This window comes from Diabrotica virgifera, chromosome 1 (assembly GCF_917563875.1).
Source record: "Diabrotica virgifera virgifera chromosome 1, PGI_DIABVI_V3a".
NCBI lineage: Eukaryota > Metazoa > Arthropoda > Insecta > Coleoptera > Chrysomelidae > Diabrotica > Diabrotica virgifera.
The window spans coordinates 129921498-129946508 of NC_065443.1; the positions used below are offsets into that span (position 1 = coordinate 129921498).

Below are 25011 nucleotides of genomic sequence, written 5' to 3' on the forward strand. Positions count from 1 at the left end.
GACAAATTATTAAAATCGACCGACTGGACTAAACTTTTCAGTAGCGGCATCTATAATATAGAATAGTAGTAGCTCACTTAGTCCATTCTGGCTTTGACAAATATGTTTTCTGCTATTGAAAACCCGTAATGATGCATTTTTTAAGATTTTGTGGGATGGTCCGCTCTGGTTCTCAACGCCTCATGTATAAAAGAATTTATACATTTTGAAGCTTTTATAATGCTTTAAAAGCTAAAATTTTAAGATTTAATAAGACAGAATAACAATAGTTTTTCATATTCTCATAACGTATGTGACGATTGTTTGAAAAACTCTTAAAAACTTCTGCTTTACAAACAGCTGGACATAATATGCAGATTTTCTTATATTTTAGATTTTCGACAATAATAGCAGTTCAGTTTAATGGGCACACTCACAGAGACGAATTCTATGTCTACTACAGCAAATCGAACTCCAGCAAAGCTATCAATATGGCATGGAATGGAGCATCGGTCGTAACTTATGACAAAGCAAATCCAAGCTATAAAGTTTTTTCAATTGACGGAAATACATTCGTAAGCGATTGATTTTTATCTTATTTTTATCCGACGTGGAGTATAGTCCATTCACTCACGGTAAAATGTTGCAAAACCTTCTAATTCTAATGGTAGGGGATCAAAGTATGCTAAATTTGCAGTCACTCGAGCTTTATGGGGACCTATTGGGTTGTGATTATTAGGTCCTAAAACCAAAAAAAGTTAATTAAAATTTTCCATTTTAGTGGGAACTTTTCCATTTTCCAAGTTTTCCATTTTTGGTCGAAAAATGTCTCGAATAAAAGTTGCTTATTTTTACGTAAAGTATCCAAATCTGCAATAAAAATTTGGTGGTCCCACTTAAGATTTTAAAGTAACCCAGTACCCCACCGTCGTGTTTGGTACCATTCGATAGATTTTTCAAAAACTTTTTGAAAGTGTATTTTGCAGTTTTTCGATTTGATGTTGATCTTGCGAAATATCTCTGGGTTCGTATTTAAAATTTTAAATTTACCCCCGACCCCTCCCCGTGGGGGGGGGCTATGTGGCCATGTAGGTATGCTGGGTTTACTTTTTTAATAGCTCGTTTTTTTATATGAAGCTTTTACAGAATTGACAGGTTCGTTCTGTGTTCTGCTCAGAAGACTCGTAGAATTCTTCTGTAGACCTACATTTCGAAGGCTTACTTGTTAGTATCTGGTTTAATGGTAATTGTGATTCCTTAAACATCTTTTTTTTTTGTTTTTCTGTAAGACTAAAATTGGTGAAGATATGGCTGTTCAAAATTTGCATACACTCATGATTAGTGAAATAATAAACACCCTTTCATAAATAAGCACTTTGAACCTATTAACTTAAAGATTATATAAATAATACATAACTAAAGTAACTTGTGAAGCGATCATGATTAATTTCATTTGGGATGCTAATTAAGGGCTGATTTTCACGTTTTTTTTTTTTACAAAAAAAATGGACCTACTTTATTTTGAGCGTAACTTGCATTTGCTTACTTTTGATGCTAGAAACGTTTTTTAAACAAAAATACAGCTGTTTCAGACACTTTATAGAGCATAGAACTATAAAAACTTTATAGAACAATACTTGGTTAGAATTAGTCAGTTTATCCATTTCCGGACTTATTTTAAACGTATACTTTTCACCCGAGAAGGGGTGAAACTCACCCCCACGGCGAAAGCATATATCGGCACAATATATATTTTTTTATTTGCTATGTTAGCTATATGTATGACAAACTTCATGTCAATCCAAGTAGTTCTTTAAAATTTGGAGATTATGTAATATTTTGCCGTGAGTGAATGGACTATATACGACGACGTGGAGTAGTTTTAGTTCGTTTTAAAACATTTTCCTTTCAGGATGCGCTTGATTTCGAGGAATGGACTTTTAATCTCACTTTGGCCAATTTAAATCCGAATAAAAATCCCGAATGGTACAAGCTTTATTCGTTCAAAAATGCATTCGGCGTTAAAAGTTTGGAAGCGCAAGAAATCAATGATCTTGTAATGAGAATGACCCAAAAACATGAACTTCTCGACCAATACTACAGGTAAATGGAAGTTTTGGTTTTAATTTACATATATTTTATTTATTTATAATATATTTTTAAAAAGTTTTCCATATACAGTGTGGGCCAAATAAAACACCGAACATGCAGAAAGAGGTCGATTTTTGATCTAAGGGGGACACATTTTTACCCGTACATACATCTATCATTTGTCAACCCCATCCCTTCCACTTCCCCCACCCCTTATTTTTAAATAGGGAATAGGGGTCATGTGCTAGCTCATTTCAAAGGTTATTCAATTCTCTATTCAGTAATACTAAAATTGACATAATTATTTATACAGGGTGTCCAAAAAATTATTTTGAATTAAATGAATTGACAAAAAAAGAATATATGTAATTTATTTAATTCAAAATACATTCTACTGCTGACAGAATACAGAAAAAAATGTTTATTTGATAAATAAACATTGATTGTTGCTTAAATTCAATGTTGAACCTACCAAGAGGCAGATGAAAACATTGAAATTAAGCGAAAAGCAATGTTTATTTTTCAAAAATCATTTTTTGTTTTGTTTTGTGACAACAGTAGAATGCATTTTTAATTAAATAAATTACATACATTCTTCTCTTTGTGTCATTGAATTTAATTAAAATATTTTTTTCTTGGAGACCCTGTATAAATAATTATGTTAATGTTTATATTACTGAATAGAGAATTAAATAACCTTTCAAATGAGCTAGCACACGACCCCTATTCCCTATTTAAAAATAAGTGCTGGGGAAGTGGAAGGGAGGTGGTTGACAAATGACAGATGTATGTACCATAAAAATGTGTCTCCCTTATATCAAAAATCGACCTGTTTCGGCATTTCCTTAAAATCTAGTAACTACTGCCAAATATCGAGGTGTACTCTTTTCTTTGGCCCACACTGTATGTATAACATTTTTGAATTAAAAAATAAAAATGTATACCATTTTTATTCAGTTGCAATGCGAAGGCAAAACAATATTACTTTTCAATTAGAATACGGAGTGCAGTCCAGTCCCTTGAATCGCGATTTTCGGCTCTTATTGGAGCCTTCATCGGAAAGAACGTAGGCACTGTTCTCCATATTTTAACTGATTCGCATCGAGAGGTTTTCCCACCCATTGCAACTGAAGTGATGATAGTAGGTGGCTAGCGCCATCTGGCATTGAAAGACGAAGTAGTTTTCAATCCTAATAGTAAATTATTAATATTGAAAATATTAAAAATATTACTAAAAGATTTTTAAATTGAAAACTTATTGGTACACTTTCCTGGTGACACCTCCAAGACTTCTACAATTTGCAAGTCAAATGGATTCTGCAGTGAAGTCGAGAGGGAAGGAATTCTACACTATGCAACTCACATCCCCCGTCTGCAGCTGGTAAAGTTCCAACGGAAAAATGCACCTAGTTACTCTACGGAGTAATACGACTATAAAATAAAAATGTATACCATTTTTATTCAGTTGCAATGCGAAGGCAAAACAATCTTACTTTTCAATTGGAATACGGAGTGCAGTCCAGTCCCTTGAATCGCGATTTTCGGCTCCAATTCTAATTGAAAAGTAAGATTGTTTTGCCTTCGCATTGCAACTGAATAAAAATGGTATACATTTTTATTTTATAGTCGTATTACTCCGTAGAGTAACTAGGTGCATTTTTCCGTTGGAACTTTACCAGCTGCAGACGGGGGATGTGAGTTGCATAGTGTAGAATTCCTTCCATCTCGTCTTCACTGTAGCATCCACTTGACTTGCAAATTGTAGAAGTCTTGGAGGTGTCACCAGGAAAGTGTACCAATAAGTTTTCAATTTAAAAATCTTTTAGTAATATTTTTAATATTTTCAATATTAATAATTTACTATTAGGATTGAAAACTACTTCGTCTTTCAATGCCAGATGGCGCTAGCCACCTACTATCATCACTTCAGTTGCAATGGGTGGGAAAACCTCTCGATGCGAATCAGTTAAAATATGGAGAACAGTGCCTACGTTCTTTCTTATAGAGGCTCCAATAAGAGCCGAAAATCGCGATTCAAGGGACTGGACTGCACTCCGTATTCTAATTGAAAAGTAAGATTGTTTTGCCTTCGCATTGCAACTGAATAAAAATGGTATACATTTTTATTTTTTACTTTTATTTTTATAGTCGTATTACTCCGTAGAGTAACTAGGTGCATTTTTTCGTTGGAACTTTACCAGCTGCAGACGGGGGATGTGAGTTGCATAGTGTAGAATTCCTTCCCTCTCGTCTTCACTGCAGCATCCATTTGACTTGCAAATTGTAGAAGTCTTGGAGGTGTCACCAGGAAAGTGTACCAATAAGTTTTCAATTTAAAAGTCTTTAGTAATATTTTTAATATTTTCAATATTAATAATTTACTATTAGGATTGAAAACTACTTCGTATTTCTGAATTAATTTTAAGAATAAAAGATTAGAAATAATTATATTACATCAATTCTTAGATTATTTCATTCATAGAGATTCTGACCAATTGAAAGCTACAGAAATAAAAATTACAGCGATTATTTCTTAATGATTTTAACTTCCAATCATGTAGTAAGATTTTTCATCACGTCTTTAATTCTGTCCAATCAGATTATTATTACAGTGGTAATATTCTACTGTATATTACAGTGGGAATAATTTTAAGTAGATTGTTTCTGTTTAATTGCAACCAGTTTCCTAGTTTTCACAACTGTCAACAAATTGTCAGGAGGAGAACACAAATTGGCAATTTTAAAGGCTCGAGTTTACTTCGGTAAGATTATTTCATAAATAAAACTGTATTGGCCAAAAATTTAGAAATATTAACATCGAGAAATTTCCTTGAAGTCACCATGGGGGCACATACAGCGCACTGGATTAAGTGTTACTCCCCCCCCCCCTTATTAACTTATTTATTTTTAGCACGTAAGCGAAACTCTCGGAGAGGTTGATTTTTAAAATATTCATAGTATATTATAGCATCAATGTTTCGAACTTTACGCCATTCCTCTTCAGGTGACAGGCATAACTTTGATTTTTAAACGCTTTTCTTTACTTCAATAGTTTGCATCAAATCTTTAGACGTTAATTTGACTGACTTTTCTTCAATGCAAATGAATGAAAATTGGCAGACATATGGATACACGAATAGTCAATAAAAAAAATTTTATGTTTATTAATTGTTTAAATAAAAAAAAACGATTTTAATGGAAAACGCTTACATTCTCTTGTTTTTTACAATGTAGAAACTTGAAACTTTTACGGATTGTAGCTAATGATATGAACTATACATAATTTCACTTTTTACGTTAATTGCTTACGTTACGCTTGATAAATAAACAATAAAGTTTCAAATTTTGAACGCTCATATATTTGTTTATATATAAATCGGCGTTTATTCGTGTCAAATTTCAATACGATACGAAACAAGACTTCAACCAAAACTCGAATTTAAAAAAAATCGTGTTTTTATCGTAGTCTTAGGAAAACCACCGGTAGAGACGTTTTGTGCTACAATTAACATTAGAATTCGTTTTGTCGTAATAATTAATTAAACGCTTTTCTTTAGTTCAATCGTTTGGGTCAAATCTTTGGACGTTAGTTTGACTGCCTTTTCTTCAATGCAAATGACTAAAAATTTGCACACATATGCATTCGCGGGAACAATACACGAATAGTCAATACAAAAATTTTTTGTTTATTAATTGTTTCAATAAAAAACGATTTTAACGGAAAATGCTTAAATTCTCTTGTTTTCTGCAATGAAGAAACTTGAAACTTTTACAGATTGTAGCTAATTATATGAACTATACATAATTTCACTTTTTACGTTAATTGTTTACGTTATGCTTCATAAATAAACAATAAAGTTTCAAATTTTTTGCCGATTCCGACTACTTTTCATGTTTGTACATCATATGTTTTATACATATTTTAATAAACTTGACGATATATTTTAATGTTTGAAAAATATAAGACCAAAAATTAAAAAATAAAAAAATATGGAAAAAATATTTTTCAGAAACGCTTTTCTTTAGTTACGAGTGACTAAAATTAAACATGTTATAAAAAAATCAACAAAAAAGCAAAAAATAAAAAAAAATTTAAAAAATCTAACACATTCGTAAAGAAAAGCGTGGTGCGAAAACCGTTTATTCGATGAAGACGCGCCACGCTTTTCTTTGACGAATGTGTTAGATTTTTAAAATTTTTTTTTTTTTTTTGCTTTTTGGTTGATTTTTTATAATATGTTTAATTTTAGTCACTCGTAACTAAAGCAAAGCGTTTCTTAAAAATATGTTTTTCATATTTTTTTTTTAATAGGAAAGTACATCATGTGACACATAATTTAAAAGCTTTTGAAATACTGATTACAAAAATATATATTACTTTAATCATTTTTGGGAGAGTAGGCGCAAAATTTCGGTTGAATTATTTTTAAATGTATTCATTTTTTTCGAATTCTGAGAAAACTCATAAGTATTTTTGAAAAATTTAAACGCAGAATGAAATATTAAAGTATGATCCATGGTCAAAGGTCCCTGATAACTTCTATAATGTATTGTTATGATCTGCTTTCTATTACTTTTATATTAATTAGTATTTATTTGATTAATTATTTAATTGTCGCAAATCATACATAAAAATTATTAAGAAAAAAATCTCAGGGTGCCTTTTTATGATACAAAAAAATATCTAAATTATCTTATGTTATACTTATCTTCTCTCGTGGTTTCAGTATCCCTTAGTTGGTTCTTATCGGAAGAAAAATAGGAAAGGGAAATAAATAGAAATATAAAATAAGCATACAGAAATATCTTTTATTATCAAAATCAATACTCTAAAAATCGATCAATTAAAACCTGTGGACATAGCTGTCCGAATGAAATTTTTACCACCTAAATTTATGCTAGTTCAAATAAAAATTTATCGGTTTGTTCCCGAAGACTTTGATAAAACAAGCTAAACAAACAAATTTAGGTATTCGTAAAATTACTTATACTTCCTATTTAATTTTTGAAATATTGGAATCTTAATTCATATGCTTTTACTTAAAATTTTAGTTTCCGAACATAAAAATATCTTTCACATAAATTGACTGACCTTTTGCTTCACTCACAATGATGTCCCCTCTTGACTCAAACAGCTCTCCCTTGTTGACTATGTTAGGCTACCCATCAAAGCCCTCTCCGTTCTCAAGCTTCAATCCAGCAGCATACCAGCACTAATTCTCCAAAAAACAACGAGCCAGGCCTCTTTTAGCCAGTACTCGATTCAAACAACTCCAAAATTCTCTCCTCTCTTTCTCACAATAATAGAGAATCAAAGAGATATTTCTTCTCAATTTGATCTGTCTCTCGTTCCACTTTTCAGCTCCACTCTCCACTATCAAACAACCACCGGTACTTGCTTTTTAACTATCCACGAAAACATTGACTGCTCTTCCGTGATGCCGATCACATAATCTTTCTTTCCCAAACTGTCTCAACATTCAAAACCTCTCTTTCCCCCTTCCAAATTGCCAAGCCAATCAGAAACATTTCTCTTTTCCATGCGAAAAACCCAGCCATTCTTTCAAACAAGACGTCTACTCAACTAATCACTTTTCGGAAATTATATAAATTTTTCTGTTTAAACAAACAGACTTAAAACTCCAAATCTCTCTACCTTTATTGTTCTAAAAACTAATAATTACATTTACCTGTGGTTTTACCTTTCCCGTAATAACAAAACAATCTTTTAAATTATAATCCTAAATAAATGTTCCTTTCACTTTACTTATTTACAAATGTCTTTAATTCTACTCATTAAAAAAGAAACCCACTGCGTGAAAGCTAACTTCTAATAAATATTTACAAATCAATATACAGGGTATATCAAATTTATGTGCCCGAGTTATATTAAAAAAATAAAAAAAATTTTCTATTTTTTAATAATCTTTTAGTAATCTTTTATTCTGCGTTTAAATTTTTCAAAAATACTTATTAGTTTTCTCAGAATTCGAAAAAAATAAATTTTGCGCCTACGCTTTCAAAAAAGATTAAAGTATTATACATTTTTGAAATCTGTATTTCAAATTCTTTTAAATGAGGTGTCGTTTGATGTACTTTCCCATTTAAAAAAATCAAAGTTATGCCTGTTACTTAAAGAGGGATCGCGTAAAGTTCGAAACATTGATGCTATAATATACTATGATTATTTTAAAAATCGACTTGGTTAAGGGGGGTAACACTTATTCCAGCGCACTGTATATAGTGACCGTTTATAAATTTTGGGTAGGCAATAGAATTTTGGCATATGTCATTCTTTTTCTTTAAGTGCCATCTCCGCGACGAAGGTTGGCAATCATCATGGCTAATTGATCTTCGAGGTAGCTGCTCTGAATAGTTGCCTTGAGCTGCAACCAAGCCATTCTCTCAGGTTCTTCAACCAGGAAACGCGTCTCCTTTCTATGCTTCTCCTACCCTCTATTTTTCCTTGAATTATGAGTCTCAAGATGTGCTATTGTAATAATGCAATTTGTTTCTTCAATGTGTGGACTTTTATAACAGAAAAATGAGATCTGAAAGCTTTGCATCAATAAAAATGTACATACGATACAAGGCTACAGACTGAATTATCTTTAAATGTATAAGATAGCCCAGACTTTACGCAAAGAGCCAGTAAATCGAAAATATTAAAAGGGAGGTTATTGTCGTAAAACCTTTTAACTATTTTTGTTGGTATTTGATTCTAAAGAATGGCCGAAATGGCTGACAAAAATCAAATTATAATGTCCTCCCAGGGTACAAACGCTGCCCTCATAGATTTCAAATAAAAGTATGACTATTGGCCTTCCAGATCGAGGCCAATTAAGACCTGTCAAATTTAAGATAAACAAAAACGGTCAATAAATAAATAACCATATATCATAATATAGTTGATATCTATATAACCTTATTTATACTAACGTTGTTTTAGGTACAAATTTAGAGACGGAGACATTGCTCTAAAAGAAGGTTGTGACGATGATTGCAAAAAGGACTTGTTATGCAGAATGGTAAAAACCGAATATGGTGACGACGAAGTATGTGAAAAAGTAAAGGAACTTTATGATCGCAATAAAGACATCCAAGTATTGGCTGCATAACTGTATATTTTTAATCTATATATCTTTTTTGTAATATTTTTGTAATAAAACAAGGTTTCTTCATACTATTTTAATGTTGTAATTTATACAGTGAGGAAGTTTGACTTGGAATAAATGCATTTTCTCGAGAATGGGCGAATCTGAAGATAAATCTCGAAACAGGTCGATTTTTATTTTTAAATTATAATTTTTTGGCATAATATAATAATATCATACTAGTGATCCATCTGAGAATAATGGTCGTGTGATAGTTCATTAGAAAGGTTATCCAATGCTCTATTCACTAATATAAACATTAACATAACTATGGAACTCTAAGGACCTCATTGCCTTCTTTATGTATGAATAGAAAACAAAAAAGTTGTGACTGGCTAATTGGCACCCATGTCTATGCCATAAAACAAAACAAAACATAATTATTTATAAAGGGTGGTAAAAAAAATTTTTTAAATTAAATTAATTAAGACAAAATGAAGAATGTATATACTTTGTTTAATTCGAAATACATTTTACTGTTGCCCGAAAACAGGAAAAATATTTATTTGATAAATAAATATTGTTTTTCGCTTAAATTCAATATTAAAGCTGCCACCCACCTGGCTCTTAGCATATTAAACATTTAATTTAAGCAAAAAGCAAATGTTTATTTTTCAAATAAACATTTTCTCCGTTTTCTGATAACAGTAAAATGTATTTTGCGTTAAATAAATTCTTTTTTTTTTTGTCTCAATTAATTTAATCCAAAAAAATTATTTTGGGCACCGTGTATCAATAATTATGTTATTGTTTATATTATTGAATAGAGAATTTAATAACATTTCGAATGAGCTATCAAATGGCCCCTATTCTCATTTAAAAAAATCATCGATTACGTCATTACGCCTAGATGGATGACGTCACTAGTATGATATATATGTCAAAAATTATAATTAAAAATTAAAATCGACAAAAAAAATGTTTCGGATTTATCTCGAGAGCCGCCCATTCTCGAGAAAATGAATTTATTGCAACTCAAACGTCCTCACAGTATAGAAAATAAATCCAAAAGCATGGGATTTTTTAACAAAACATTTCCTTTTTGTGAAATCTCGTTTATTTATAAGTTACACACATTAGCAAAATGAAGAGCAATCTTATTGACTTGAAACCTTATAGCCTTGTTTACAAATGTCAGAGGCATATTATTAATAAGTATATAGTTTTACCATCATTATTCATCTTCTATCTTTAAAAGCTTTCCTTAATTAATACGGGGAAAATATGAAACCACGTTCGAAATCAGTATTCAGTTATAAGCTACTACAAAACATGTGTGCTTGGGGGCTGGGGTAGTATTACAAATTAGTAATACTATCCCATTAGTACCTGAATACAAACTATCTACATGTTATCTGACGTTTTCTCATGAATTTCAATTAATAATCACAGTTTTTCTATCCCTTACTACTTTCCACAAGATTTTAATTTGGAGTGCTTTGTTTTTTGATTGTATTATTTTTATTTTCCTAAATCTTCTTGTACTGGACTTGTTCAATTGAAATCGATAATTTATTGGTAAATATGTAGATCTACAAATAATTACTCCTAAATAAAAGCACATATTTCATTGTTTCACCGCCCCATGTGTACCCTGCTTATAGAATTCATGTCGCTGCTTGCTTTTTCGAAGTATTATACATTTTTACTTCTTCTTGCAACTGAAAATATTACCTTTTAGCGCCTTTTTGAGCTTAAGGACCATAGAAATGAAAATTTCAAGGTTATAAATCAGCACTATAGGGTGGATGCTCTAACATCCTTCATCTCTTTTGTTGTAGATTTTCTTTCACTACTTTGGCCACATCGTGAGGTCGAACATTGTTGTGCAGAAAAATAACACCGCGTGAGAACTTATCTGGATATTTTCGTCTTAATGTTTGATGGCAAGATAATATAAAATAATACTGACACCTAGATTTGTCGCCAGCAATTGTTGAAGAAAGAAAGTTATTCACGTTTGCTTGTGTTCCGTGAAATATTGCAAACATAAACAGGTACGCAAGTCTTTTTGGTACTCTGACAAAATGCGAGGAAACTATTGCTCAGAAACTTTGCTGTAACCAACTTTATGTACGATACTATGACAGATATTATATTCACATTGACCTTTTCTCATTAACGAAGCCACACATTGCACATTCTTGTCTTGATGCATTGCTCAATGCACTCCATTCAATTCGCGTCTGAATTTGCATTGGTTGCAAACCTTAAGTATAATGACCGATGATAAAAAAGTATGATGACCGTATGCTGGTTATATTTGGATGGAATATTAAATCAAACGCCAATTTAACGTTGCATTACTTAAAAACACAACTAAATACAAATAATAAGAACTGATTAGTGTGAATTTTTAAGAGATAAAATAGAAAAAGACATCACAAGCAATCGAAATACGTAGAGGAGTACTACAGGGATGCATTTGGTCACCACTGCTATTTAATGTATATAGTGAAAGCATCTGCCAAGAAGCCATTTTTCAAACAAACGAAGGAATCGTAATCAATGGAGAGGTTGTAAATAATATTCTATACGCGGACGACAGTGTACTAGTTGCCAGAACAGTAGAAGAATTACAACGATTACTCACAAATATGAATATTGCTTGCAACAATTATGGCATAAACATCAATATCAAAAAACCAAGTATATGGTCTTTAGTAAAAACATGACCCAACCAGCACATATTAGTATAAACGGCATTCAAATTGAAAAAGTATCAAGTTACAAATACTACTTGGGGACTTTAATAAACCTAACTGGAGACCAAAACGATGAAATAAAAAGACGTATCGAAATTGCCAGAGCCACCTTCAATTTGTAAGCATTTTGAAAAATATTACAAGCAATAAAGCTTTGTTAAGGTAAAAAATGTTTTTTTAATAAAAGAGTCCTTTAGGAAATTTCATAATTACATATTTTCTGGTAAATTCAACTTTTAAACACAAATTTAAATTAAATTAAACTCACCTTGACTTTTTTGCCGCGCTTTGCGGCAATAGCCCGAGATTTTCTCCGTATCCGATCCAGAGGTAACACTTGGTGAAACTGTCAACCCAAATATACGTCTATTTGTTAACTTAAGGGAAATTATGTCCGTGCCTTGACTGAAGAACTCACCAATTAAACTTTTGCTGGTTTTAAAGTTTGAGAGTTTCTAACAATTGCAGATTTAAAGCAAACCTGCTTTAAACTCTACGTCGATTAAGTTTTTACTGCGGAGTGTGGATGTTTTAAGGTTGAATATACAAGTCTCAACTAATGTTATCAACTATGAAAAATAACAAAGAAAACTGTTAAAAAGTACTAACATTGTAAAGTAGTTAAAAAGTTAAGCTGAATCAGCCAGATCAAAGAACAATCTGACCAAAAAACAAAGGAAGGATTAAAATTTGGGAATAGGTAGTTGAAATTGTCTATTATTATATAAGAAAAAGTTTACAATTCTACATTTTACAAAAATGGATGGGAATACCCCCTTCTCAGGGGTGAAAAAATATACATTCAAAATAAGTCCGGAATTGGATATAGTGACTAATTCTAAACAACTTTTGTTCTATAGAATTTTTTCATAAAGTCAATACTTTTAGAGTTATTTGCGAGTGAAAATGTTCAATTTTAACAAACAAAAAACATGATTTTGGACGGTTTTTGGAAAATAACTCAAAAAGTAAGTATTTTACCAAAAAAAAATATTCTTAGGAAAAATATAGCTTATAAAAAAGTGAAAATGGTGTATGATTGAAGTCTGTATACCCAGAAGAAGCGGAGTTGTAGCTAATGAAAGTTGGTTCTTATTTGTCAAATTCCAAATTGAATATTTCAACGTGAAATAACCAAAAAACGGAGCACTTTTCGGGGAAAACTCATCACAACTTTTTTAAAGTGTTTAAAAAAAGTTTTATTTTTATTTTTTAAAAAAACTTCTAACATTAAAAGTAAGTGAGTTACGCTCAAAATATTGTTGGTCCCAATTAATACATAATAATAGACTAGATAATTTCAACTACCTATTCCCAAATACTTATCCTTCCCTTATTTTTTTGAGGTTTTCTTAAAGTTTTGTCTGCTTTGATCGGGCTAAATATCACGAGTTCAAATGAGAAATAAAAAAGATTTTATTGCTCCTTACAATTTTTTTTTTGGTTTTAAATGTGATCACTTAACATATTAATATTACACACGTACGATTGCTTACGAGGCACAAAGGCGCCTTGACGTTAATCACGATATTTATTCGTATTTTATTGACTATAATAAAGCATTCGATAAAGTTCGACATGACCAATTAATGAACACGGACCTCAGGATCATATCAAATTTATACTATAAGCAGCGAGCAAAGAGATCCTAAAAAGCTTACTTTAGCTTAGGTTGAAACAGTTGGAATAATCGTATATGAAGTAGTTTCCATTAACAGCTAGATATGTGGATGATACTGTCATCTGAGCCGAAAATATTAAAGACCCACAAAGATCTATGACCAGAATAGGGGAATATAGAGAAGAACACGGTTTAACAATGAACGTCAAGAAGACATTTATGAGAATATCGAAAATCCAAAAAATATCGAGAACCTTCCTAAGGCCGCACCTACATTGGATCCGAATTTCTCCGACCCGATCCGACGTCGGATTGAAAACAAACTTATGGTATTAAATGGCTGCACCTACATTGGATCCGTAAATCGCCCGACATCGGACGATAGATAGAAGAATCTACAGCAGAGAAGCAGTTCGACGTCGGTCGATATCGGATCGGATCCGATCGGAGAAAAAACGGATCCAATGTAGCGCCGTCATTTAATACTATGGGTTTATTTTTTAATCTGACGTCGGCCGATGTCAGATCAAAGAAAAGGGGACATCCATAAACTACGTCGTTGAGAAGAGGGGAGGCTTGCTTATTTCGACGAAATACGACAGGGGGTGGGGGTATGAGTGCACATTCGACATCATTTAATATATTGGTATGTTTAAATTTGCCTCTATTGTCTCTATAAATATAATTTTTTACTAGCTTTTACCAGCATTAAAGTATTAGATATTCATATAAAAACGTATAGTCCTGTCGCCAGGGGGGGTACAACGGCCTCCTTTATTCAGATGGACTTACCCAAGTTTTTTTCATGTATTTTGACCCGTAGAATACGAATTTTTTGGGTAACAGTTGATCCGGATGTCGATAAGATTGTTATTGACCAAGAACTTGAGGAATTACATAACCGCGATCTTTCGCAAAACAAAACATTTTTTGGTATTTTTTGGGTCATTCTAAGCAAAACATGTTTCTACAATTTTTTTCGTAGGATGGCTAGTTTTCGAGATAACCGCGGTTGAACTTTCAAAAAATCGAAAAATTGCAATTTTTGAACCCGAATAACTTTTGATTAAAAAATAAAATAGCCAGTCTGCTTACCGCATTTGAAAGTTTAAGTCAAATTATATCGGTTTTAATTATTTGCATTGCTAAAAATTTATTTTTTTATTGTTTAACAAAGCTATAAACACATAGTGTTTCCCGTGCCTTTACATGCGTTTTAACGCATGCTACGTAGAAATAGCCTCGATTGCACTAGTACCTATTCTACCTACTCGTTCGATTTTAAATGAGAAATCATAGAAAACATCACTCACGCACTAGGTGTTTATAGCTTTGTTTAACAATAACACAATAAATTTTTAGCAATGCAAATAATCAAAACCGATATAATTTGACTTGAACTTTCAAAGGCGCTAAGCAGAATTTCTATTTTATTTTTTAATCAAAAGTTATTCGGGTTTAAAAATTGCAGTTTTTCGATTTTTTGAAAGTTCAACCGCATTTATCTCGAAAACTGAGCATCCTACGGGAAAACTTGTTAGAACATTTTTTACTTAGAATGACCCAAAAAATACAAAAATTGTTTTGTTTTGCGAGAAATCTCTGTTATGTAATTCCTCAAGTTCTTGGTCAATAACAATCTTATCGACATCCGGATCAACTGTTACCCAAAAAATTCGTATTCTACGGGTCAAAATACATAAAAAAAACTTGGGTAAGTCCATCTGAATAAAGGAGGCCGTTGTACCCCCCCTGGCGACAGGAGTAGTATAGTTTTTGAAATTAAATTGAAAATAAAACAAAACGTTTACGAATAAATACACCTTGGTTAAAATTAAAAAGAATTCTCTTATAGATACTTTTATCGCATACATTTCGTTTTTATCAGTCACAGCCTTAAAATAATATTAGGTAGCACTTTTGTACAGGACAACAAACAATAAGACATTGTTCTTTGGGTTTAAACATGCGCTTCTATATATACAGAACAACGTCTGGAAGCAAACAATATTAAATTGTTAATTCATTTATGTGCTGCATACTGTGTGTGAAAAAATAGTTCTGAAAAAATGAATGGAAATAAAATATTGTGTTCTATTTAGTTAGTAAGTCGTCTTTATACTTAGAGAAGATTTATACGCAAAATCTTGGTCCAATGCTATTTAAATGCATTCATTTTTTTCGAATACTCAGAAAACTAATAAAATTTTTTGAAACATTTAAACGCAGATTGAGAGATTACATTATTACCGAGGGCCAAAAGTTTCTGAAAACATCTATAATGTTTATTTTAATAAGTTACAGGGATAAAAAAAGAGAATATTTAGTCTGATTTTTAAGTTAAAAAATTTCACTCAAAAGAAACCTTTTGTTTATTCTAAGGGACTTTCAGCCCTCGGTAATAATGTAATCTTTCATTCTGCGTTTATATTTTTCAAATATATTTATTAGTTTTCTCAGGATTCGAAAAATAATGCATTTAAATAGCATTTGACCAAAGATTTTGCGCCTACCCCCTTAATTGTTCTTGTTATGATACATTCGCAAATAAAGTTTCAAGGTTGATTAAAAAAAACAGAAATAACATTGAATTTTTTTAAATCACTGAAAGGGGGGTCGTGAACTGCAATGACGACGTCGACATGGGGGGGAGTTCGTCTGTAAACGACGAATTATGACGGAGGGGGAGGGTATTAAAAAGTTCAAATTTTTTACGACGTAGTTTATGGATGCCCCTAAAACAGATCCAATGTAGGCGCCGCCTAAATCGGAACCAAAGTCGAACGGCTAGACCAATATGCATATTTTGGGAATGATCAACTCCATAAATAATTGCTACGGGATAAAATACGGAAAAATTATAAACAAAACAGATGTAAACTAGAATAAAACAGAAAAAGAGGGGGTACAAAAATAAACAAGTTTTTGATCAGACAGATTGACAGTAGAGCACATTTTATCACTGACACAAATAATATTGAAACAAGACTATAAAGTTTAATGGGATTGGGTACTCTAAACCTGAATGGTGTGAATCTAAATCTGATAAGTGAAGTACAGTGCTGGGGTTTACTACACTCATGGCTTAGAGTTAACCAAAAAAGTAGCTATATTAACTACTATGGTAGTCAGAAATCTAGACATGTTGTATTTAATTAACTTTTTATACCTAGACATGGAAATTAAGCCAAGAAAAACATATACGTCAGCGTCGTGGTGATAAAAGATATATCAAAAAGGTGGAATTTGTTTATCTTGGAATTACAGAAGCTCTGATGACACACAAACAGCAGTTACACAAGCTCTGTTAGACCACCTTTTATAGCACATTATAAATACTGCATGGATAATGATAGAACATAGGAAGCACGCAACTTAGGCTGCAAAGATACACCTGGTAGGTACATAAAAGAGTTGGGTTAGAACTACAGAAGAGTCGAGTATAGGAATCTTCAGTAGTGATGGACGTGTATTCTACTAGAAAAATATACCTCATAATGCATCTTGCAATCTCGCATTTTACAGAGATATCATAAATGCTTTTAAACTCAAGCGTATCAATGTATCATCAGAAAATAAGTATCTATGGGGGCTTTCCATAGATAATATTAACCCTAAGCTAGTATTTGGGCTTTTGTCAAAATACCTACAAAAACTCGACAGATGAGCATATCATAACAGTGTTAGTTACAAAATACTTAGGTCTTGAACCGAAAATAAGATTGCCAAACAATAATGAAATGTAAATTATGAAAAATTGAGGATATTAAATGTATCACAAACTAAAAATTACTATAACTAATAGTAACATCATAAATAGATATAACGAAAGGATTAAAGCAGGAATTCTGTCGGTGAAAGAATTTTTCTGGCGGTGACTTTTTAACCAGTACCTACAATTTCTTTTGAGTTTTTTTTTGTTGCTCTTTCTGTTCTGCAGTTAAGCGATCTTTTTCCATGAACTGTAAATTTATTATACTTTATAAAAACTCTATATCATATTTTATGTGTTTTATTTATATTTTGTGCCTATTTTACTAGATTATGCCATCCTGATTTTTCGTTAATTCACTAATTTGCTGAAAACACGTAATTGCTCAATAAAATCTTGGGAGGTGGTTTCTTTTTATAAAATTTCGTAAAATGGACAGATTAATTTTTACTGTCATATTTTAAAGATGGATATCATTTTTTTTTCATTTTTTTTATCTAAAAAAAAATTTCTCTTAACTTGCGCCATCTCCATTTTACGCCAAGTAGTTTCTAAAAAAGTACATCCGACGGCCGTTGGCTGAGGCGCAGTCGATTACGTAGTATAAAATTCAATAGAATCTAGGACTTGGTCTGGAATAAACTGGGGTCTGATCGGCCTATGGAGGAGCGGTACGGCAAGGGATAAGGGCTTGCGGCTTGGTGATAATCCTTCATAGATCCCTACCGAAGGGCGTTGACGCCTAATAACGGTGTATATATAGTTTCTAAAAAATTGTCGTACTAGGCCTGGATCCCGCATACCAAGAAAAAGTGTATTAATAGCAAGCTGAAAATGTGCTAATAGCTTAATGGTGTCTAGTCGGACAACATTTGATGTACGGGAACACTGGAACAGGTGAAGTTTTTTTTTTGTGGAACAGGTTATAGGTTTCGAACGTCAGACTATGAAAAAATGTATTTTGTCGGACATAACTTCCAATTTATTTTTACTCTTTCAGTAAACTCTCGTGCAAAAATTAGACTGCTATTTACCACCAATATAATTCCTGTCATTTGACATGTTCTGCGTGTCGGACTTATTAAAATTTCCAACATATTTGTCGGACAAACATTTTTTCATATATTATATAAAGTTTGCTATTGAATAAAATTAAAAACAATCTGCTGGTTTTCACAATCATCAACTTGTCAGGATGACATATTCCACAACTAAAATCACGTTACACAATCAAAACTTCCCCTGTTCCAGTGTTCCCATACATCAAAGTTTATCCGACTAGACGCCATTAAGCTATTAACAAATTTTCAGTTTGCTATTAATCAACTTTTTTTGGTACGCGGGATCCAAACCTATACCTTTTTCCAAAAAATTGATTTGTACCACTTGCAAATTTATGTTCAAACCTATCTAAATTTTCACACCTACACATTGATAACATTACTTACTACTTAATTAGATAAAAGAGAAATCAGATAATTTCTAATAACTGATAAGCAACGTTTTGATGTTTTATCTAGGTTTTCATTAAATTATAGGTATCGGCGAAAAATAGTAAATATGGTGGTACTCAAAAACAGCATCAACACAAAGTATTGCTGTTACACTCATATTTATCTTATCTTGTTAACATTTCCGACGTTTTTGCTGATAAATTGATAAATTTTTTGCGGTTAAAAACTAATATAGGCCTAACCTTTGTGTTTCGCTTCATTCATTCACTTTTAGTTAATATTGTAAAACAGACACAAAAAATATATTAAATTAAATTAAATTAAAAATAAAAATATAAAAATATTGTAAAACAAGCATAAAACGTTTAAGGCGCTTAACAATTTTTTTTCAACAAGGACTTAAACACGGTTTTTTAAATTAATATCATTATACTCCTAAACTTGATTTTTACAAATAAAACTAATAAAATGCCATAAAATTAGTCAGCCAATCAAATTGTTTTATTTATTAAAATGAAATGCTTCAAATTTTTTACCCCAGGAAATGAAGCCGAAAAATTAAATACATACTTAAAAATCGAAAAATGACCTCCATTTTTTAAATAGTACCAAAGAGTACCATCTCGTAGGGCCTAATTTTACTGCGTCATGGTTTTTTATTAATATTTAAACAAAAAAGCTATTTTTTTCATTCGTTTAGATATGAGAATGAAAATATACTAGTATTGTTTAAAAATTATAAACTGTTTATATACAAAAAATTTATTGTACATTAAACTCGAAAGTAAGAATTTTTGAATTGTTTATAATTTAAAGAAAAAATATTTAAAATTTATTTCACAATATCAGTTTTAAGTAGTTACTACATAAAATATACATATACATATTGCCCATATACATTTGTATATGGGCAAAAGATGGGCCTGATCGGTCGAATAGGTTTTAAACAATTCTATTTGTTTATCCCCTTTGACAAATAAAGGTCATATTCAAATGGCTGTACAGGTAAGGTACAAGATTTAAAAGGGCTGTTTAGTTTCACTTTTCGTAAGGTTTTCATGTTTTTAAAAAAGTGTATTCATTATTAATTGTTTACTTACAAATGAGTGATGCAGAGCGAAGTACCACTTTTCGCCTTATAAACAATTAAATTATCTGCGCCGTTTTAACGTCTACAAAAAAAAAACAATGTTGCTTTGAAGCTATTTTCTTGTGGCATTTTTATAATCAACTATTTTCAATGGGAAATAAGCCACAATTTTACCAAAAAAAATGATTTTATTAACGCTTCGAAGCCAAAATCGGGTTTCTTTGTCAAAATACAAAATATTACTAAAATAAACAAAAATTTTGTTGCTAAGTAAAAAAATTCTTCTAATAATTTATTTAATCTGACTCATTTATATCGGCAATTCAGACATGTATTATACATTTTAAAGTAGAAGATTTTAAAATGATATTGCCAATATTGATGAGTTGCGTTCCTGGGACGACTTTACTAAAAGATAGTTCATTCGATTACATGAAATCAACCTCAACTCAAGAATATTCGCCACGAAAAATCATAGCATGTGATTTGTCTTTAAAAAGACAACTAAATACAACGGTGGCAGTAAAATTCTCCCGCTAGAGATTCCATAGTAAATCACGAGGAAAAACCAGGAAAAAACCTCGTGATACTATCCCGACATCGTAAGTATTTGGGCTTACATTTAGTTTACTCTCAAAACTAATACCAAATTCTGACTTTAATATAATATATGCTATTTTAAATTATAAGTAATATTAATAATACATAGATATTATATAAATAGTACTAAAATATAAAATATGTACTAACTCGTATGTTACTGGCTTACTAATCGTGGTATTATCTTTCTATTGACTTCCTCTTTTAGTATGGGTAACCACATCCTACTGCATTCTACCGAGGAATTTGCGACACAATTGTTTTCATTTAGAAAAAAAAACACAAAGAAGCGGCTCTAATTATGCTAAATGAAAACAATTGTGTCGCAAATTCCTCGGTAGAGTGCAGTAGGATGTGGTTACCCATACTAAAAGAGGAAGTCAATAGAAAGAAAATACCACGATTAGTAAGTCAGTAACATACGAGTTAGTACATATTTTATATTTTAGTATTATTTATATAATATCTATGTATTATTAATATTCTTTATAATTTAAAATAGCATATATTATATTAAAGTCAGAATTTGGTATTAGTTTTGAGAGTAAACTAAATGTAAGCCCAAATACTTACGATGTCGGGATAACATCACGAGGATTTTTCCTGGTTTTCCCTCGTGATTTACTATGGAATCTCTAGCGCGAGAATTTTACTGCCACCGTTGCATTTAGTTGTCTTTTTAAAGACAGATCACATGCTATGATTTTTTGTGCCGGATATTCTTCAGTTGAGGTTGATTTCATGTAATCGAATGAACTATCTTTTAGTAAAGTCGTCCCAGGAACGCAACTCATCAATATTGGCAATATCATTTTAAAGTCTTCTACTTTAAAATGTATATATAATACATGCCTGAATTGCCGATATAAATGAGTCAGATTAAATAAATTATTAGAAGAATTGTTTGCTAAGCAACAACATTTTTGTTTAATCTAGTATTATTTTGTATTTTGACAACGACACTCGACTTGGGCGTCGAAACGTTAATAAAATCATTTTTTTGGTAAAATTGTGGCTTATTTCCCATTGAAAATAGTTGATTAAAAAAACAAAATAAACTATCTGAAAGATTGTTAAAAACACATCATATAAAAAAAGAAGAGGAAGTTTTACGACCCATAGAACCCGAGATTTATTTTCATTTTTTTACACAGCGCAATTGTTTATAAATATTAGAAGCTGGAATTTGGGCAGTTTGTCAATGCAGTTTCAGTTTTTCGTTAAAAATTTAAACAAGTTTAATATATGCATAATTAACATTGTGAAACCTTGTTACAAGGTACAATGCAAATATGAAATTAAAAATGCCGAAAACGCCAATATTGTAGTTGTCGAGGCCATTTTTCAATTGGTTGGACATCGAATTAAAAAATGAACAAAAAAAATCAGTTGAAAAAATGCCTAAACAAATCCCTTGCATTTCGGGATATATTGATGAATGTTTTAAGTTTATTGTTTCAAATATATTCATTATTTCTTATCTAAAAGTGTCAAAATAACTGTCAAAGTTTAAATACATAATTCCAAGTTTCTCTTCGAATTTTGTGATTTAACCACAGATTATTTCACGTAGATAAAATTTGATCAGTCCATTCTTGTATCGACATATCGAAATAATTTAGTACAGCAAAAAACACCCTGTTCGGGACTGTGATAAGCACAGTCCAGGAAAACTAATACATAGGTACGCAAATGATGATAAATATATTTTTCAAAATATGTTTCCATCGGAGATAAATACAGAGCTTAGTAGTAATTCAATAAGCAACCCACAAATGTATCAACAAGTCAACACACAGGGGCAATTAGCCTGTTAAGTTAATTAGCAATTAACCAATTGTTAGTCAGCACAGTAATTCAAGAAAGAGCCAACAGACACCACTAGAAATTGGAAGGCCACCCCAACCAATTAATATTACCACTACTGCAGCCACTAAACAACAGAAGATTGCGAAGATTATGGCCCATAGATCTTCGCTGAAACTGAGGTGAAATCGCTGGGTGATGTACCCAACGAACTGTCAACACTGATGGAATCGCCATAAAACGAAGTTAATGGCGCCAGGATGAGATAGAAGATAATCAGGTAAAGGAGGGAAGATAATCGGACAGTGCTAGTCAGGTACGTTGTAGTTGTAACAAAATTTTACCTGAAAATTCTCTGTCTCTCTCATGTCTCTCTAGAAGTGCTAGAAGCTCTCTCTTGTATGTTGGCGCCTATCTCGCTTCACTGTTGGAATGGGACGGGGCCATTCCATCAGTGTTGACAGTTCATTGGATGTACCTCATAACGCCATTTTAGTGTACAATACTATAGTTGATATAAGTTATTGTACTTGTTATCAAATTAACTTATAGAGTATGTAATTCTGATTGTTAATAAATGCTTACAAAAAAAATGTCTTATCTACAAGTTGAATCTGGTTGTAATGGAAAGAATGTGATGCTACAGTAGAATAAAAAGTTTACAAAAACTTTAACAAGGTAACCTGCTTATTTATAACAATTATTCAACAAATAAAAAAATTCTGTTTTGATTTAAATCAATTTATTCTTTCGTTCCTGTAGTAAACTTTACGTAAATTTTTGCTCTAATATTATAGAATCATCTTCTTTCAATTAAAATAATATTCAGCTTGTGAGTAAGAAACAATCAGTGAGTTTCAAACGTTAAATGTCAAATCTTCCTCAAGTTTATATATTCCGAAACGCAACGGTACATATATCAATTTGTTTATGGATATTTTAAACTGACTTCTGCAACAAAAAATCAAAATAGTATTGTGCATTTTTAAACTACTTGACAAAGCTTTCATCTTATATTTCAAGCTAAAGCTTGTAACCTACTGAAAAATGGCTTTAAAACCCCAAAAGTGTCTCTTTTCGTCATTTTTAATAGTTTATTTGCATTTTAAGAAAAAATCAGAGTGACTTTCGTCTTAAAATAATCAAAATTATTAAAAAAAAGTTCATTAGGAGAGAAAACAACAATTTGTTGTCTTTAGAAAAATACAATTGCGCTGTGAATTAAAAAAAAAACAGTTATCTACGGTTCTATGAGTCACACAAACATCTCTCTTTTTTTAATATAATGCTTTTCATAACCTTTCAGATTTGGTTTTTTTTTGTAAAGGTTAAAACGGCGCAGATTTTTAAAGGCGAAAAATGGTAACTCTGCTCTGCATCAATTATTTGTTAATAAACAATTAAAAATGAATATACTTAACGAGAAGAATGAGAAAAAAAGCCCTTTTAAATATTGATAAAACACATGTCAACAAAAGGACCATTTTTTTTTTCAAATAGGATAAATAAATACAATTGTTTAAAAACTACTCGACCGATCGTGGCCATCTTTTGCCCATAATAAGGGCATAAAGACTTTAAATATTTTTATTGTTTTTTTTTAATAATTATAAACAATCGAAAAAATACTTACTGTCGGCTTTAATTTACAACGTCTTTTTTATGTTTATAAACATGTTTTAATTTAGAAAATCTCATTTTAAAGAGCATAACTATCAGATGGGAGGAGAAATTAAAAAAAAATTGTAGATATAAAAAAGAACTGCCTTTTTTTAAAATAATAACGAATTTAAATACATGGAAGCAGCAGTAACGATTAGTCTGATAGGTTAATAGATAAAATAGTTGCAAAATGAAGAAAAGCCATGGGAACACCAAGTAAGATGGCGTCTATAATAAGTTAACATCTCGAAAAACAAAGATATTCTACGTTTTTCGAGATATTAACAGGACGGCGAACATCAATATAAAACTGACAAAAAAGGGACCCTCTATAAACAAGAGTGCAGCGAACAATAAGAAAAAGAAGGAACTACAAAGAAATATTCAAAAAATATGGATAGGGAATAGGAAAATAAAGAAGCAGCGCAATAGATCAGGAGGAGACAATGCAACTCATCTTAAAGTAAGGTTTTGACCTGTAGTAGAATAATTTTTAATTAATTAACTATTAATTAATTAATTAATAATAATAGATAATATTATATAATTAAAGAATAGGAATTTTTCTACTGTCTCTATAATATATAATAAAATATGTTGAATAATTTAAATTTTTATAAATAAATAACAAAAATGCAGAAAAATTTTTTTTGTTCAAAACTTGTACAGGACAACCTTATAAAGCCCTAAACACTCTTTTCAATTTAACGTAAAGGGCATCACCAACTTTTTACACGTGAGTTACACAGAGTATCCCTCGATTGCGATAAAAATCTTCCTGTATACCGACCGCCCGCGAGTTGATGCTACATAGAGAGACCGTAGGTTACTGACGCATGGCGTCGGAGTTGGATGTCGGACGTCGCGATGATCTCCAGACGCCGCGCTGAACGGGTAGGTCATCACGAATTGGAATGTAAAGAAAGAAAAGTAGGCGAAAATACAGAAGAACGGTTTAAACGTTTTGGTGTAAACGATTTCAAGCGACATATAATTTGATTTTGGAGACAAAAATTAGATTGTTGAAAAAAGAAAGTGAATAATTTAATAAATTGTGTGACTTGAATATCGTTTATTTAAAGCTGAATAAATATATTAAATCTTTTTTAATTAGTAATAAATTGTCTGTTGTATTTA

The 25011-nt window shown here is 31.2% G+C and overlaps 1 protein-coding gene across 3 annotated transcripts in view; it reads left to right on the top strand.

The window, feature by feature from the left end:
• Positions 1-9256, top strand: part of LOC114337214 (sphingomyelin phosphodiesterase 1) — a 53269-nt gene extending 44013 nt beyond the window's left edge. For all 3 annotated transcript variants that reach the window (XM_028287620.2, XM_028287619.2, XM_050644415.1), the window contains 3 exons: positions 374-554; positions 1892-2082; positions 9020-9256. In XM_028287620.2, coding sequence (XP_028143421.1) covers positions 374-554; positions 1892-2082; positions 9020-9188 — 541 coding nt within the window. In that variant the 3' untranslated portion in view covers positions 9189-9256. The remainder of the gene's footprint in view (positions 1-373; positions 555-1891; positions 2083-9019) is intronic.
• The last annotated feature ends 15755 nt before the right edge of the window (positions 9257-25011 follow it).